Source organism: Phragmites australis, chromosome 2, assembly GCF_958298935.1.
Source record: "Phragmites australis chromosome 2, lpPhrAust1.1, whole genome shotgun sequence".
NCBI lineage: Eukaryota > Viridiplantae > Streptophyta > Magnoliopsida > Poales > Poaceae > Phragmites > Phragmites australis.
Window position 1 is genome coordinate 41,316,510 of NC_084922.1, and position 19,193 is coordinate 41,335,702.

A 19,193-nucleotide genomic window follows, 5' to 3' on the forward strand; every position below is an offset into this window, starting at 1 on the left:
GTTTAATTGGGGCGAATAGGAAGACGTTCTCTCATTAATAATTCCATATTCCTTATAGAATAAGTCAAAATCACAAGAGAAATACTCTCCACCATGATCCGACCTAAGTCTCTTTCTAATTAATTTTTAACTTCTACCTTATAGATTTTAAGTAGCTTAGAACCTAATCTTTATATTTCAACTATTACACATAAAAAAATTGAGATGCATCATCAATTAAAGTCATGAAATATCTTTTTTTGCCGTTCATCAACACACCATTCATTTCGCCTAGATATGAATGTATGAGTTCTTATGGTGCTAAATTTCTCTCATTGGTTGCCTTATGAGGCTTACGGGATTACTTAGATTGCGCACAACTTAGGTAGTTAGAACATTTGATAATGGAAAAATTAGAAAATAAATTCAAGCTAGAAAGCCAAGACATGTAACCAAAATTTATGTGACATAATCGTGAGTGCCAAACACTAGTCTCATCTACATTAACATTTCCACAAATATGCTTCACAGATTTATTGAAAAATCAGAAAGGGAAAAACAGAACAAGCCTCTGCACTCATAGCCTTTACCAATAAAAAGTTCATGTTTTGACACAACTACTTTATTGGACTTAAACACCACCTTAAGCCCATCTCTACAGAGAAGGGAACCGCTAACTAGATTCTTATTTATTGGAGGGAAATGCTGCATGTTCCTCGGCTGCATGATGTTCCCCGAAGTAAATTTTAGATCTACCATGCCAACACAATGAACAGAAGCATGAGACCCATTCCCTATTAAGATGGAAGAATCCTGAGTGGCCTGATAAGAAGAGAACATTAAAACGAGCAGCATAGTGGCACTGGAGCACTTTCCTTTCCTCCCCGAGCGGCGCAACAGCGAGCACCAGCGCATCCACCGCAGCTGATGAAGAAATTGCGTGAGCGACGTCGAAAACCGAGCGGAAGAGTTGATATTCGACTGAATCGAGTTGAATATCGAGTTCGGCCGAGCAAGCGCCATCGGGTTCGGCGAGCATCGAATATTGAAGGTTTGTTTTCGATTTTTCAAAGAAGTTAGTCGAATATTGAGATAATCACTCGAATATCAATGGCCAGAATGTTGGGTGCAGGACTTCATACAACATATGCAGTCCATGTTTGAGATGTATTAGGAAACTAAGCACCAAATTTAGCACCTCATGTTCATACTAGTAGATTTCTATATGCTCAAATTTTTGGAGTTGGTTGAGTATATTGGTACTTAAAAGATGTTGATTAAATGAATAGTGAGCCTTTAACTGCCCTGATCTATCCTCTTCAATTACCTGATCATAATAGTTGACATCTGTAAACTGTTGTAGTTGAGTTAAACATGTTGGCATCTGTAAACTATTGTAGTTGTTCAATTTGTAGTGTGGTTGATTGGCTAAAGTTGTTCAATATCTGAGTAACGGAGAAATAAAACAATTTACAGGGAGTGATGGAAAGAGCCCTGTAATCCGCTTTTGGAACATCACCAATCTCATATGTTCTATAAGCAAAGGCAATACAGCGGAGGCTTGCAAAAGTTTGGCATCTGAATTTTATATGTTGTTTTGTAGTAATCGATGGCGGACAAAGACGCGGTATGGGAGCATGGTGAGAACTTGTACCCATGATTTAAGTGCAAGTATTGTCATAAGGAAAGGAGAGGCAGTGGTGCCACGAGGTTGAAACAGTATTTGGCAGGGTGTGGCACTAATGTTATACATTGTGACTGTTGACTTTTGATGTGCGTGATTACTTCATACGTGAGCTTGATAGGACGTAAGAGAAGAGGAAGGAAAGGTCTGAGATGAGGTTTCAGAGGGAGGCACCACACATAGATTTTTGACAAGCGATTGTGAGGAGACGGAAGAGGAATAGATGTGGCGTGCCATGGCCCAATCTAGGGAGGAGGAAGAGTTCAGGAGCCGGACATGGGACATCTACGAGCACAGTGGTGTTAGTGGGAGTAGTAGAGGAGGGGGTGGTTCTACCAATGTGTTGAAGAAGATGTTTAGGAGGGCATCTTCCATGAGGGAGACATCGAGTGTAAGGGATTACAATGTTGCAGCAGCAAAAGGCCCTGTGCAACAAAGGATTGACACTGGGACATGGACTACAAAGGAAAAGAATGCAAAGGAAGATATTGGTTTGGCATGGTCCAAATTTTTCCACACTTCAGGTATTCCTGGTAGATGGATGGACGACGCATTCTTTGTTGTTGCAGTGAGAGAAATACATAAATAGGGTGAGTGATAAGTTTGTAATGAATTTTATTGTTGTCATATTTCTTTCTTGTTTACTTATGACCATATGTTCTATGACAGGAGAGGGTGCCCCATTTCCAATTGACCGAGATATCGATGGTAAGTACCTGGACGAGAATGAGAAAGAATTGAAGAAACGATTTGACAAGTGAAAGCTAGAATGGCCAGAGCATGGTGTGACCATCATGTGTGATTCTTGGACTAGACCGACGCATATGAGTATTATTAATTTCCTTTTATATTTCAATGGTCGTATGTTTTTTTCACAAGTCCATAGATGCAACTAGCTACAACAAAGATGCCAAGTATTTGAACAAGGTACATTGTTTTGCTGAGTTGGTAACTTATATTGCAATTGTTGCATATTTATTTGGTTCATTTGTTTATGCAGGAGATAAGATCAGTGATGAATGATGTGGGAACAGAAAATGTTATGTAGATCATGTCCGATAACGGGTCAAACTATAAGAAGGCATGTCAGGTTCTCACAAGGGAGTATCCCTCTATCACTTGGCAGTCTTGTGTGGCACATACGATAAATTTAATGTTGAAATCAATTGGTCAATTTAGAGATCACGACATTTTCATTCAAAGTGCAAGGTCTATATCGCGATGGCTTTACAATCATTCAAAGCTCCATGAAATGATGAAGACCGCGATTGGTGAGGAGTTGGTGAAGTGGAATGCTACAAGGTTTGGAACAAACTATCTATGTCTTGAAAGCTTTGTATGTTGAAAGGAAAAGTTCATGCAATGGATGGCATCTGTGAGCTGCAGCAATCTCGCTACATTGTTTCTGACACTGGGAGATATACACATTCTTGCCTATCCAGCTTATCATGGTGGGACAATCTTAAAAGGGTTGTCGATTCTATTCAGTCGTTGTATGCCTTCCTCTGATTCGCTGATCAAGACAAAATCCCGACATTGAGTGAGGTGCTCCTGATATACAACATTGTCAAGAAGGAGTCTAATTCCTTGTATCACAATGATAGGGATACCTTTGACATGTACATGGCAGTGGTCGATCACAAAATGTATGATATAATGCATAGCACCTACGTCAATGCCGGTGATACACTCTTACCACTTTCATTGTTATAGTACTAATGCTTATGGTATTAATGCTTTGATCATCAATTTGCAACGGCCGCACTGAATCCCCGCACGCACTACACATATGGCATGGGTCCAACCTTGTTTGAAGATCTCCGGGAGGCATTCGAGAGGATGACTGATGTTAATATTGTCGCAGAAGCACTTCGTGAGGTTGACATATATTGGACCAAGTCTCTATCATTCGTTGGTCCGCTCACTTCACGGATGGCATGTGACGGTAGGACTCCATCTGGTACAAATTGTATTGACATATCTAACGGTTACATATGCTATTTCTAAATGTTCAATCATTTTATCTACTTGCAGCTCAATGGTGGTCTATGTTCGATTCATCTACACCTACACTGTCAAACCTTGCCATGTGCCTTGTGTCTTAATGCACTTCATCTAGCGGGTGTGAGAGGAACTAGAGTACATTTGCATTCATCCACATAAAAGTTCGCAACCGGTTAAGCTACAATAAGCTTCATAAGTTGGTATATGTAAATTACAACCTGAGAATGCAGAATAATCTGTATGCAGGCATCAAGTTGACTGTTGATGATGATCCAGTTCAGCGGATTATGGAGCTCACATTGAATGAGGAGAACAATCCGCTCAAGGACTGGATGGAGATCGGTAGATCAAATGCTACCCCAGAGCTTGATGATGAGGACACAGACAGTGACACTGACACACCCCTACCAACTCGCCGGGTGACAGACACAGTGAACTCACATGATTCGCAGCGACAGACTAGGAAGGCTACACTATTACAGTGGGTTGCTAAAGTGGTAGGTGACACACACACGACAAATAGGAAGAAGCAAAGTGCACATCAAAAGAAGACCAAAAAGATTAAGGGTAAGGGCAAAGGACAAATGCAAAGTGATGAGAGCACGCATAGTGGCTCGCAAAGCCCAACTTACCAAGAGTCTAATGATAGCAAGCTCCTCCACGCCCATCCTCTGTCATTTCCCTTCCAATTCACTAATGAGAGTCAGTTTACACATGTCATATAGAACCAGGACCACAGTGCCCCTATCCTCACAAAGGCATGTCATACCGAGGCCAGATACACAGTGGGCATAGGGTGGCCCTGATGGACCACAAGATAGTGTGAGCTCTTCTAATAACTATGGCAGGGAGAGTAGTTCTGGATTGTATTCGTACCACTATCTTATTCTCGATGCTCAGTCATAGTCTTCTATTCAGTGGGTCTATGAGTGGCAAGATCCTGACTTTTATGCCATGTTGTAAGGACAATTGTCAATCATTTCTGCCTGGACGGGGCAAACTTGGGCAAAGTTTTAGGCTGAGTTGCTATCTACATGACGAATAATGCTTATATCCACCGTAAAATACAATATGGCAAGCCAGGTTCACGACGGTACAAGATGATGGCGCTGAAGGTGATGCTTACCTTCTGAAACAAATTTCTAATTTCTACACATAAAAAAATATCTAAATAATTTTTGTTCATCTCGTAGGTTGCACATGGCGTGGATGCAATGAAAACTACGGATCATCATTTTTGGTAACTGTGAATGGCAGATTGGTGGTATGCTAGTATAAAGTGAGATTGTATGGATATATTTGATGAGATGGTAGATGACGGTGATACTACTATTCATATCTATTTCTCTGCTTACCAATGTCTAAAATATAGCAAATGTTATGCTAATTTTTTTCTATTTTTTTCTTATTTTTTTCATATTTTCCCTTATTTTCCTTATTTTTTGTTGAATTTCACTGATATTCGAGATATGCTCTCGGTAAACTGGGAAAACCGACCGGTTTTTGAATAATTCGAGTGGTTTTCTAACATTGATCGAAATGCGATGAACGCGATTGGATATCAACAAAACCGGGCAAATTATCGAGAAAACCGGTCGCATTTTGAGAATCCGATTTGAGCGTTTTTTTTTCCTCAGTCAACCAGGTTTGACCGCGCGAATTCGTTCGAATTTTACGAATTTTTGCTTGAATTTTACGCATTTCAAGAATGCGCGGGGGTCGCATTTTAACACCTGTTGTATTTGTGAACCCTGGTTGCGAGCTGGTTTACCCATTTATTTTGACTGGGAAGCGACCTGCCTTTCAATGATGCGCAACTATCCGTCACCAGCTCCTCTATTCAGATTTCAAAGACCTTGTAGTTGAAAACAATGTGCCGGTTCTAGCCAGCTAGCCGTGAATCACCTTGTCTATGCCTCCAATGGTGTTCTTCTTGGATTCAAACACTGTATCGAGGATGTATGAGTCATGGTGTGTACATCTCCTTTCTCAGCCTCTACATATAGAACCCCAGTCGGTTTGTCACTCATCATCAATCAGCATGTCACAGGTTCACTAATCACTGGCCAGTAGTCACTACTCATCTAGCTTGTACTAGCACCAGTCACCAATCACCATGCGTCCGAGCAATGAGCCTCTCCTCTCCTTCCCCTCCCAAAGAAACGACTCTCCATGCAAGCCCGTCTTGCTGATCACACTCTGTTTAGCTACTCTGTTTTGCGCTGCCGCCGCCTTCCTCCTCCTCAACCTCGCCACTCCGGACCTCTGCGCCGGCTCCGCGGACCCGGCCTCGTGCCAAGCCATCGTCGCAGACGCCGCGCTAGCGTCACCACGCGCGCAACCAATCCGCCCTGCGCAAGTCCTTCGCGCAATCGTCGCCAGGTCTCTCGGCCAGCATGACGCGGCCGCCTCGGCGGTGGCCGGCATGCACCGACGCGCCGGTGACCCGAGGCAGCGCGCGGCGCTCGCTGACTGCGTCCAGCTGTTGGACCTCGCGCGGGACCGTCTCGCAGACTCGGCCGGCGCCGCGGTGGCGCCTGACGACGCGCGCACGTTGCTCAGCGCGGTGCTCACCGATTACACGACGTGTATGGACGGTGTCGACGGGCCGCTGCGCGACTCCGTAGGGGCATGGCTGGAGCCACTGAAGTCCCTCGCGAGCGCGTCGCTCGCCGTGCTCAACGCCGTGGGCTCCGTCGATGGCTCCCGGGACGCGCTCGCCGAGGTCGTCGACGCGTTCCCGCCGTGGGTGCCGGCGAGAGACCGCGCGCTCCTGGAAGCGTCTGTCGCCGTCAAGGCGGACGTCGTGGTGGCCAAGGACGGGAGCGGCAAGTACAAGACGGTGAAGGAGGCGGTGGACGCGGCGCCCGACGGCGGCACGAGCCGGTACGTCATCTACGTGAAGAAAGGAGTGTACAAGGAGAGCCTCGAGGTGGGCAAGAAGAAGCGCGAGCTGATGATTGTCGGCGACGGCATGGACGCGACGGTGATCACCGGCAGCCGGAACGTGGTCGACGGCGCCACAACTTTCAACTCGGCCACCCTAGGTGATGCTCGCCAGCTCGGTCTCCGTCTCTTTAGTCTTTACCTTTTGATATTCGCACTCATCTCAATCGACGACTAAGACATCGCATAACTTGCTACTTTATCATGTCCCCAGTTCATATCTTTGGTTAGATTTTGCTTACTTTTCTATCACGAACGCATCGAGTGGTTTCGGCCTGTTAGATCCGGGCTTTGCAATGTTCTTGCCTAGTTTAGTGAGGTGAACCAACACATCGATTGCAGTACATCTAGGCAAGCATGTCCAACTCTTGTTGGCAAGGCGTTGCTTCATGATTGGCTAAAACCGGTACCTCTAGTTAATTATGCATATTAGTATATATTAGGGTTTGTTTCAACCGGAGATGAAAAACAATTTGCAGATTGTGGATTATAAGAAACAAAATTGTAAAAAGTTAGATTATAAATTATAAAAGCTGGTGGAATGAGGATTGATGAATTGTTATAATTTAGAGGTTGTATTGTAACAATCTAACTTTTATAATCCAGCTATTTGTTTCAGCTTATAGATATGATCATAATCTAGTTTTTACAATATAGTTGCTTGTTTTAGCTTGCAAATTATGACTACAATCTAGTTTTTACAGTTCAAAAATAAACAGAGCCTTAGTACATTATAAATTTCGTTAGGGAGCTCCACCCTTGAATATCTTTTTTCACTAGAAATTATTGTACAAGCTATATCGATTTTATTATATAAGAAAAGAGTTGATCTAATTTATAAAAAAATCGAATTAAAAAATCATAATTGCACGGTTAATTGAGAAAACACCAATAAAACCTCCCGACAACGATGTAGCAATTAAACCAATACGACTCGCACATCACTTAAAATACAGCTTAAAAAAATAGAGTCCAAAATAGGTTGGATTTGGTGACAAAGCAGCATAAAGATAGCACACGGGATACCGCTATGCGGCATCAATTGGGAATTGAAGGTGCATGCACTCCAGAATCCTCCGGTATTGCACTAGCGGTTTAGAAAAGTGTGAGCAGTTGATGTTGATAGCACCTACTTTGCAAACTAGCAGCAGGATGACCGAAACAGAATAAAATGTAGCAGCCAGTCCAAATCCGGCGCCGGAGTTGGAAACAACCAGCACGAACAGGGAAAAACCTCACTTTTTTTCCGAAGCTGACGATGTTTTCCGGTGATGCGTTGCATGCATGCAGCCGTGGCGGGCGACGGGATCATCCTGCAGGACCTGAGGGTCGAGAACACGGCGGGGCCTGAGAAGCACCAGGCGGTGGCCCTGCGCGTGAGCGCCGACCGCGCCGTCGTCTACCGCTGCCGCGTCGACGGCTACCAGGACACCCTCTACGCGCACGTGCTCCGCCAGTTCTACCGCGATTGCGCGGTCTCGGGCACCGTGGACTTCGTCTTCGGCAACGCGGCCGCCGTGCTCCAGAACTGCGCGCTGGCCGCGCGCCGGCCCATGCGGGGCCAGAAGAACGCGGTCACCGCGCAGGGCAGGGAGGACCCGAACCAGAACACGGGCACGTCCATCCAGAAGTGCCGCGTCGTGCCGGCGCCCGACCTGGCGCCCGTGTCCGGGAGGGAGTTCCCGACGTTCCTGGGGCGGCCGTGGAAGGCGTACTCGCGGACGGTGTACATGCAGTCGTACCTGGACGCGCACGTCGATCCGAAGGGGTGGCTGGAGTGGGACGGCGAGTTCGCGCTGAAGACGCTCTTCTATGGGGAGTACCAGAACGAGGGGCCCGGCGCCAGCACGGCCGGGCGCGTCAAGTGGCCGGGGTACCATGTCATCACGGACCGGAGCGTGGCCATGCAGTTCACCGTGGGGCAGTTCATCCAGGGCGCCAACTGGCTCAAGGGCACCGGCGTGGTCTACAACGAGGGGCTCTGATTAATCCGTGGTACACTGGTTGAATTCTGATGGTGGTCTAGTTGTCGTGTGCCGATGCGGATAGAGAGCCACTCTCACGAGTCTCACTCATCTCAGGGGCAGATCTGTCAGTACCTGGCTCATTTGTCACCTTGACAGTCTAAATAAAAGTGAGCTAGGATCAGTTTTTTGAGAGCATGGAACTGAACTGGTAATTACTGAACGTATGAACAATGTGATATAGTCTAATCGAAAAGTCTATTTCAAATCCGTCGAGCTTTATCTTCCGGTTTTTTTAGAGGAAGTGCTTTTATATGATGTATCTTCCAGTGCTGCCAATTACTACCTAACTTTGTTGGCCTGCAATTCACTAGTATACCGAACCATGAGCATTAGCAGTTCGGACCATCCCGAAAAATTAAGGTCCGTCCAGGACGAAACATTGACGTTTCACCTCTTCACATGTCATAGTTGACACGTGGGCTAATTCTCAATAGGCTCCGTATGTCAGTGGCAACAGGCCTGCATGTCAGCGTCGATCGTTAGTCAAAGGATCTCTCCGGTCAAACCTTATCTGTGCAGTTCGGGACTTGGAAGGCCAGTCTTTTTTGCTGCGCTTTTGGTGCACTTTGGGAATTATAGCAGAATAGCAGCGCTTGGCTTGCTGATCAGGGGACCTTCACAGCCAGGCTCGCTTCTTAGACACACGGAGCATAAGAGATTATACTATTCTGATCCATTCACAATGATGAATCTGTTCAGTCCATGGTGGAATTTTTTTTGACATTCACAACTCGTTTCTCAGGGAAAGCAGAAACAGAGAAAATATGGCATCTATCAGTCATTCTGTTTTGGAGCTCACAAGTCATAATTTACAGGTACATCCACGACTCGGTGACATTTGCTAGTTTCCTGCTGCCACACATGATACATGGGCTGTGCAAAAACTAGAATCGCCCAACTTGTACTTTAATACAAGATCGACAACACAGCCCTGAAGGTCTCACATACACAAATGATCAGACAAGCAAGACTACGCCCATTGCAGACTAGCAATCTCTGAATTCAGGCATCTTTGAATGCATGGGGGAAAGAGCAATCTTGAAAGAGAAGAACCTTTAGTAACCAAAACTGAATTCAGCGCATTGGACAGAACAGTGGCTCGTAAGACGCTTTGACTTCCTCATCGTCCCACTCGAGCCCATCCCACCATTCTCTTGTGCATTGGATCACATTCAGCCCTCCAGCATAAAGTTTCAGCTTCTTCAGATTCGGGCACCCAACAATCTTCAAGCTCTCCGATGACGGAAACCGCAGAATACATGTACTACTGCTCAACCTCTCTGAATTCAGGCATCTTTGAATGCACGGGGGAAAGAGAAATCTTTGAAAGAGAAGAACCTTTAGTAACCAAAACTGAATTCAGCGCATTGGACAGAACAGTGGCTCGTAAGACGCTTTGACTTCCTCATCGTCCCACTCAAGCCCATCCCACCATTCTCTTGTGCATTGGATCACATTCAGCCCTCCAGCAGAAAGTTTCAGCTTCTTCAGATTCGGGCACTCAACAATCTTCAAGCTCTCCAATGACGGAAACCGCAGAGTACATGTACTACTGCTCAACCTCCTAAACTTTGCCAAGCCATGGAGATACAGTTCCTTGAGGTTAGGGAAGGGTGTGATGACTCTAAATGTTCCTGCAGTTTGTTCACCACTGCTTGCCGTCACTTCTTGCTCTTCATCACTGAGAGTAATTAGCTCTTCCAGCCCATGGCAATACCAGATGAACAACGATGCTAGATTCTGGACACATCCGCCTTTGTAGATGATCTTTACCTTCTGAAGCCCCTGAAGGATGACATTGTGCAAGCTTGGAAGGATTGGCTGCTCGTCATCAACAAGGTCAGCGCGGCCTTGAAGGATGGCCTGAGGAAGTGCATTGATGCGATCAGTTTCTTTGCTGCCGTCGATTATTACTTCCGCTAAATTGCTGCAGCTCGCAATCCACACTCTCTTCAGGCCAGTCATATTCTTCCAGAGGTTTCCTGAAGGAAGCTGTATCTTTGTCAGGCTGGAACATGTCTTTATCAGTAGATTTCTTGTGGAACCAGCGACACGATGTGACCTTGACAACCTCTCCAGGGCCTCAGGAGATTGTATTGTGATGTCTAGTGCCTTGAGCCTACGCAGGCTCTCAAGCTCCTGAAAATCAACACCATTTCCACTTGCACCAACCTTCCAATCTCCATAGCTGAGATCCATGTACAAGACTTGCAGCATTGTTAGGCTGCATATAACACCACCTGGTATCATTTCCAATGGCATATTTGAGAGAAGCAAGAATCGCAGAGTCACCAGAGATCCTAGCTCCCTTGGCAGTGACCTGATGTTTGTGTTATACAAATCCAGGTACTGCAACTCAACCAATGAACCGATCCCTGATGGTAATTCGCTGATAGAAGTATAGGACAGATCTAACACTCTGAGAGATGGCATGAATTGGAAGAAGCCGTCACATATCTTGTCCAATCCAGGATTGCCTTGTAGTATTAAGGTCTTCAACAAAGGGCAATTAGGCCTCTCATACAGCTCAAGAATGTTGTTCCGCATGAACGAAATCCGCTCAGCATCATTCCACTTCTCTGCACCTGGTGCTTCCTTAAGCCGAACTCCGGCACGGACAAGCCATTTGGTCTCTTTCGTGCCAAACTCTGATGCTATCCATAGAGCCATGGCGCGGGCCATGGGATGCATTTTGATATGATCCTCATCTTCGCCTTTCTCCAGCAAAGAGGCAATCTTGAGATCACCGAGAAGGTCATGCCCCTTGTTGTATATCTCATCCATCTCGGTGTACAAGTCATCTATGAAACCTTCACCAATGCAGTAGCCTATGATCCAATCCTTGGAAATGGAGAACTCCTCTGGGAACAGCGAGCAATACAGTAGGCAGAGCCTTAGCTTGTCACTGGGCAAGTTATCATAACTCTTTTTGAGAGGCTCAAGAACGTCAAGCTCCATGCCAAGAAGCTGCCATGGGGCAATCTTTACCACAGTGATGGCGTGCTTCCACTCTTTTGCGGTGCGCTTGCTGGCCATCGCCCGACCAACAGTGATGAGAGCAAGGGGCAGCCCGCCGCACTTCATCGCTAGCGCCTGAGCCAGGTGCCGAATCTCCGGGCTAGAACTCATGAGGTGCTCGCCAACCTTCTCACGGAAGAGCTCCCACGCAGGCTCCCATGGCAGACACTCCATCTTGAGCTTGCGGCGGACGTCCATGCGGTCGCACACGTCCTCGATCCTCGTCGTCAAGACGATCTTGCTCTTAGAGTTCTGCTTTGGCACCGGGATGCCGAGCATCCGGAAATTGAGTGGCTCCCAGACGTCGTCCAGCAGCAGCACAAAGTTCATCTTGCTGAGCACCCTGTAGAGCACCCCGGCGCGCTCCCTGGGCGTCTTGTTCTCCCACGACACGCCGAGCCGATCGCCGATGATCCTCTGAATGTCATCAAGATTGACCTCCTTGCCGACCTCGATGTAGATGGCGACATTGATGTCACAAGAGTTGACGAGGAACTCGTTGTTGAACTTGTTGAGCAGCGCGGTCTTGCCGACCCCGGCCATGCCGTAGATGCCGACGATGCCCACGTCGCCGTCCCGGACAAATGCGTGGAGCTCCAGGAGTAGCGCATCCCTGCCGACGATGGGCGCGCTAGGCATCTCCTCGAAGCGGACCTGCACGAGCTCGTCGGCGACCTTGTGGAAGTCGCCCTTCTCCTTGAGGCTGGCGGCCTCGGCGAGCGTCTCGTCGGCCTTCTTGCTTAGGTGGTAGGTGGCCTTGACGCCGGGAGCCTGGTCGGGAGGCAGCTGGAGGCGCGCCCTGTACTCCTCGTCGATCCGCACGGCGGCGTCCTCGAGCGCGGCGACGCACTCGAGCCACCACTTGACCTGGCTGGTGGCCTCCATGCCCTGGCGCTCCGCGGCGTCCACCATGCGCTTGACGTCGTCGCGCTTGCTCTTGAGCTCGTTCATCCGGTGACCCAGCTCGTCGATGTACTCGCCGCAGGACATGACGTACCCGTAGGTCCGCGCGAAGTAGTCCTTGAGCGGCCGGAACACCGTGTCCACGATGGACGCCACGAACTCCATCTCTGCGAGCCGAAATCCCCAACCTTTACCAAGAAAGCTCTAATTTTTTGACGCCGCGCAGGGCTAAGAACTCAGATTGGCACGAATCAAAGGATCCGAGCGCTGATGGGGGAGGAACCGAAGCTAACCAGGGGCTAATTCCTGGAGTGGTAGCGCATAGGAACTGCAGAGCGGAGGAATCCAACGAGATGCAAGTGGTGGGCGCATCAACTGGGGGGTTTTGGGGAACTCAGAAGCGACGGACGAATCGGTTGGATTTTTTGGGTTGGCTGTAGGAAATGGACAAACTGGAAGGTTTCTGATCTCACAAATCGCCAATCCCTCACAAATCGCAAATCGGAGTTCACTGTATCCTTAGAAACGAAGAAACACAGGGACGGAAGAAATCAAAGAAACTCACGCCTGCGATGTGGAAGATTGACGGCCGCGCTGACACAAGCGGAGACTAGACTTTGCGCAGTGTGTGGTTTGGAACGAGATCCTCAGACGATCCGGTTCCGTGTGGTTTATGAGAGGATGGTGGTGGGTGACTGAGACGAGAGACGACTTGACTTGGGCACGATCCCATCGGCGGGCGCCCCCGGCGAGTTCTTTATTCCAGCTTTGTCCTTGCGGAAGGGACTAAGAAATACTCACGCCTAACGAGGAAGCGTGATGAGATCTGATTGTCACTCCCACTTGCTAGACCTCTTCCTATGATGCTGAAACAAAAGATGAGACATTATTCGCATTACTACTAATAAGTAGTTGAGAGTAAAAGCATCCTTAATATAGCAATGCAAATCCAAACATTGCTAAAATAACACTGCTATGTATCTGAACAAAATGAATTAACAGGAAAATTCTGTACCCAATAACTCATGGTTACATCCTCGCAAAAAGAAAAATCATGGCTACAGTATTCAAACAAACGTATGCTTAAAAGCAACTGAAATTTCAAGCACCAGGATATTAAGAGTTACCAAAGATCAATTGAATCAAGCATGAAACAAGAGTTCTCCAACAACACGGACCTGATTACAGTAGCACTCTCCATCGTAAACTACACGCACATGTGCTGCAGATGGCCGCGAACGTCATCTCTGGTGCAGTGCGGGGTCCTCCTGCCCCCGCCGCCCCGCCTACCCTGGTGCCCGAGCGGCCGGGGCTGGCTGGCTCCTGCCGCCGTCGATGTCGCAGCTGCCAGGACTGACAGCCGGATTGAGTCGGAAAGGGAAGTCTTTACGGGCGAACGGGCCTAACTGTCACACCTGATTTTAAAATCAACTCAAATATAAACTAATAATATCATAAGTAAATAATAGAAATAATATTATTAATGTAAACGCACATTTGTTTAAAAAAAACCAGCAATGCAGTAGAACTAAAAATAGTCATCAATCTTCCGGTGACTCCATAGCAATGCAACAGAACTAAATATAGTCATCAATCTTCCGGTAACTTAATAGGCAATAGATAAAGCACATACTCTAGAATACACCAACCTCTACGAAGTCCTCAAAATCTTTCTCAACTGAGCAACGTTGTTTAGATATAATAAATATGAGTACATGAAATACTCAGCAAGTATGAGAAAATATGATACAAGGGTTTAAGACAATAAATACTTGACTCTAATTTACTACAATTAAACCATTCTAACTTTAGATTCAAGAAGATATAGCAGTTATATTTACTATATGTGACGACAAGACTTTAAAATATACAACTTATCAGATTTCATTCAACTACCAAACTCACTAGGTATTCCATGCCCAGCTACCAACTCATCTGGACACCACCGCCCGACTACCAAAAACCAACCATCCAATATTCCTACTAATCATGAAGAACTCAAAGTCGCTCTTGATCGTTAGCACGGCTGATTAACCCATTTTATTTCTCTCTAAAGATTGTACAATTTTACCCACGAGTCATGATTCTCATGTTGCTTCACACTTTCGGGGTGTAGAGTTGGGATCTTACTACAAGGCTTTTATAAAGCACCTAAGCGCCTCCTAATCTGTATACACCCACTAATATTTCACCACTAATAAGGATTCTATCCATTGCAGAGACCTCCTCTTGTGACACTCAACAGTCAATTAGTGTGTATAGAGTTAGACAGACTACTAATTATTCAGTCAGGCTGTACCCATATTAGCATCATGGTTGTACTATTGAGCTGGGATACATGCTTCACAAATCGATCTTTAGGATCTAAAGCAGGTACTCGCACATTACCCAATACGCACACAACAATCATACCAATCAAACCAACTTGCCTATATCCATATTGCTACAAAAGATTATCTAATCCGGATCATGTTGCATAAACAATTATTCAAGCTATTAAGTAACACACCCATATCCATGGCAGCGGAGCTAAGCAAGTCTACCCTTGACACCCCAACTCTAACACAGGTGACAAGAATAATCTGAAAAGTATTAGTAAACCCTAAACATAAGATTTATATTGACAAGTATGCAATTGAACAAATAAATGACACACTTTCTTACAATAGAATCAAAGTGATCAAGGACACTTGCCTTTAATAGTAGGTTGCTCACAAACATCAAAGGTCTACTCTTGCAAGCTCACACACTGCTCATCTACTATTGCATTCACGAACATAGGAAATAAGCAAGCACAAATTACTAAGAATAGTTCACCAAACAATTTCAAAAGGATAAGACAAGCTTACTTACAAAAATTAAACGTCACTATGATCGCATGAGCACAAGAATAGTCTAAAACAGAGTTATAATGAAAAAGTTATAAGAATTTTAAGCTATAGGGGTCTTTCTGTAAAAGAACATGGGCTATTTGGTAAAATAGAAATGTGTAGGGGTTTATTTGTAAAATTTTAGGGACCTATATGTAAAAAGGTAATAGTTTATGGCTTATTTGTAAAAATGTAAAAGTTTAGGGCCTATATGTAAATAAATAAAACTACAAGGGGATAAATATAAATATCAACTAATCAAGGCATTTTTGTAAAAGCAGCAAAGTTTACGGACTAATTTGTAATTAAACAGTAAGTCTAGGGACTAATCAGTGCATTTAAGTGGGTGTCGGGGATGATTGAGGAGGCTCAGCGACGACAGAGCTTCAACGACGAGTTTTGGCGGCCTCTGTAGCTCCGTGCCCCATCGATCTATCGCTTCCACACCCTCATTTAGACGTCTATGGTAGAGATTACTATGGAAACCATAATGCTCTTTCTTGTGCGTTTTGGATGCCATGTCGGCATGGAGATGACATTGTAGTCCAAGTTTATGAGCATTTCGGTGACGCAGGTCGTCAATTCTTCCATTGTCCATATTTCAGAGTAAGACCAAATAAAACTCACATTCTTTGCGATTTTCACCATACCATTTACTTATCTCATATACCACTTTTTTCAGATGAATAATTGTGGTTTCCAATACTGGATTGACCCACGGTTGGAACCACACATTCAAGAATACATCCATCACCTGCACGTCATTATCACAGAACTACAGGAACAATTGCGCCAAGAAAGAGCTAGCAACGTAAGAAGCCGCCATATCCAGCCTCACATGGTAGGTCGGAGGAACAACTAGGAGTAATATGGATGTGTTCTAGCAAACGACCCATGTGTTGATTTCGTATTTAACCTGTATTATTTCTGCCAATGTATTTCATGTGGGGTATTCATGTACAGTATGCTACGTATATCGTACTATCGTAGTTGTAGTATATGAGGCTATTGTCAATTCATATTATGCTACGTGTATCATACTATCGTAGTGATCAGTATGAGTAGTATCAATATATCCTGAGGTACTGTGTTACACTTATGTAATTTTTCATTGTACGTGTTATTTGTAATTGAATAAATTGTACTCTGTCATGTAACAGTTATTAGTGGTACCCCTATTGTGTCGTTGCAATCAAGACGGCACGCAGATACGTTCGAAAGCTGATAAGATTGTACAATGCTAACCTTTTGGAAGGCAGGAGAACACAGGTTTTATAGGCTAATAACATAGTACCGACATAAACATCCTACATAACATGTCAATCACATAATAGAAATAATATAAACATGTACAAGTATTGTCTAATAGCACAGTCAAGGGGCATCTCCATGGCCATGGGCGCGCTTGATGCGCACGCTCACCGGCCTCTGTCTAGCAGCTGCTCTGTGATGCACCTGGTCGGTGGAGAATGTAAAGGGGTCACGTGGAGGGTGGCGAGGACGTGTAGCATCTGCAAGGGTGACATGGTTGGCCTGCGATGGCTACATCGATGGAGGTGCCCCTGCTGTCTGCGATAGGCCCTCCTCATCACCCTGCTCCGTCAACTAGTCATCTGTCAAGGAGAGCGACGACCTAGACGCTGCGTCAAGGGATGGTGGAACTGTTGCATGGTACAAATCTGTCAAATGCCATGCATCACAGTATATTTGAATTGAAAGATATAATCTCGAGTGATACCATTGATAGTGACGAACCTGGAACTGAAGTACACGAGCGGAAACCCAAAGTCAGCATGTAATGCAACGGTGGTGGCCGAGATGACAAGGCGAGTTCCATGTGGAAGCGTGTCGGCATAGCCAGAGCGCGTGATGGCGACCTCGTCTGTGTGGTAGGCCCGACGACGTTCAATACCCTCTAGCACGAAGCACGTCAAAACCCATCAAGGCAACACCGTGCCAGCCGACGCAGACCGACCATCAGCTTGCCCAGGTCAACCTATGGTGGGACCGACTCCCAGCGGTCCACGAAGTCTAATAACTCCATGTTGACATCCCTGCACATGTCCGCCTGCTATTCCCAAGCAACCACATTTAATAATGAGAATGAAAGTCCGTACAATGAAACAGCCTCATGTACCATTGCGTGGTATGTTGCCGCCGGCTCCGTTTAGAACGTGTCGGTGAAGTTCGGCTCATGCTGCGGTGGCTCCGGAGGCACATGAAAGCACCTAACACGTGTCACCTCATGGAACCAACGCAAGTACGTGTCCTCCGTCCTAGGGTCGTAAGGCCCACTGGGGACATGGACGTGTGCAGCCGTGTCCGCCCACTCGTCCACCCACGCCTGCAACTTACCCCTCCAAGTTGCATCGTACGCGATGCCCTGACCCTTCCTCATCATCCTGCAAGACGAAGTTATGATTACAAAATAGATAACATGGATAGTAAAGAACCTATACCAACAAATACTTACAAGTGAGTGTTGTCTGTCGGTAGTCGCGGCAGGGGGAGTGCTAGTGATTCCCAAACTGCCTAAACACTTTGTCCGGGTAGTAGGGCTCGACCGTGACATCAAACACTAGCTGTCGCCGCGTAAGCCAGAGAGCCTGGTCCCTGTGGCACAAGTCAGAGAGGCAAATAGGCGCGCGCGTCGTGACCGCCTCATGTTCGTATGGTGTCTAGCACATACTATCCGTCTATAGCTGGTTGAATGCGGCAACGAACCAAGGGTACGAAGAGTGTGTCGTCCCTGTCGCCCACCATGGCTGCATGAAAAAGAAAATGTGAGGCATATATGCATCATGAAAGAACAATACTGAAAAAATGTGTTAACTTGTAATACTTACATTGCACTTGCACCAGAGCGAACCCATCACAGGGCCGTCCATTGAGTCGTGCAGGCCGAACTCATCGGGGAAGTAGAAAGACTGATTGTAAGCGTCATGCGAGCTCAGGTGTGGGTGCCCTATGTTGAAGCACTCGTACGACCACAGGGTCAGGAGCAAAGGGCAACCTGTGATCGACCCAGACCCACTCCTCCTGCAGCAGGCCTCGTACAACGCCCGGTACGTCTGCGCTAGGACTGTGGAGCCCCAACTGAACTGAGGGACCTACTCCAGGGGGCCGTCCGCAATCTGTTGCGCGAAGAAGAGGAATCGCTTATTGATGGTGTCTTCGTGCATGTTGGTGAAGAGGATCCAACCGAACAGCCACAACAGGTACACCTCCAGGTGCCATTGCACTCTCTAGTCCTATGACTCTGGAGGCGGTCCACCCGAAACTGCTGGACCTAGGCCTTTGATGGACCGTGGGGCGAGTCAAAGCTCACCTGCTCAGGCTGCGAACCCTTAGAGATGTCTCCGTGGAACCTAGCCAGGACCTCGTCCCTCCACCTGGTGTGCAAGTCCGGCCCAAACACTGCAGTCCCCGCCAAGGGCAATCCCAGTAGCATGGAGATGTCCTGCAGTGTAACAGTCATCTTACCTACGAGTAGGTGAAAAGTGTGCATCTCTGGCCGCCAGCGGTCGACCGGTGCTGTCAGTAGTGCCCTGTCCAGGGGAAACCAAGGGGCCTATTCCCTAGTCGGGTCGAGGAGACAAGCCAAAGGAAGTAGACCCGATGCCCTTAACCTACGGAAAATAAAAAATGTGAGTAAAATATCGAGTTATTTACAACAGCAAATATATAATGCACAAAGTTATTACCTCGAGATCCAACGCTGGTCAAGCCTGCAGAAGTGGTTCAGAGTACGCAAGCGCAAGG

The 19,193-nt window shown here is 46.5% G+C and overlaps 2 protein-coding genes across 2 annotated transcripts; one reads left to right on the forward strand and one right to left on the reverse strand.

Moving 5' to 3' along the window:
• Positions 1–5,480: 5,480 nt before the first annotated feature.
• Positions 5,481–8,916, forward strand: LOC133908906 (pectinesterase-like). Its single transcript, XM_062351124.1, has 2 exons — positions 5,481–6,714; positions 7,904–8,916. Exons 1-2 carry the CDS (start codon positions 5,784–5,786, stop codon positions 8,596–8,598), a joined length of 1,626 nt encoding a protein of 541 aa, XP_062207108.1. The 5' UTR covers positions 5,481–5,783; the 3' UTR covers positions 8,599–8,916.
• A 480-nt stretch (positions 8,917–9,396) lies between these two features.
• LOC133908905 (disease resistance protein RPS2-like) lies at positions 9,397–13,426 on the reverse strand. Its single transcript, XM_062351122.1, has one exon. The coding sequence runs from the start codon at positions 12,724–12,726 to the stop codon at positions 10,000–10,002; it is 2,727 nt and encodes a 908-aa protein (XP_062207106.1). The 5' UTR covers positions 12,727–13,426; the 3' UTR covers positions 9,397–9,999.
• Between the last annotated feature and the right edge of the window lie 5,767 nt (positions 13,427–19,193).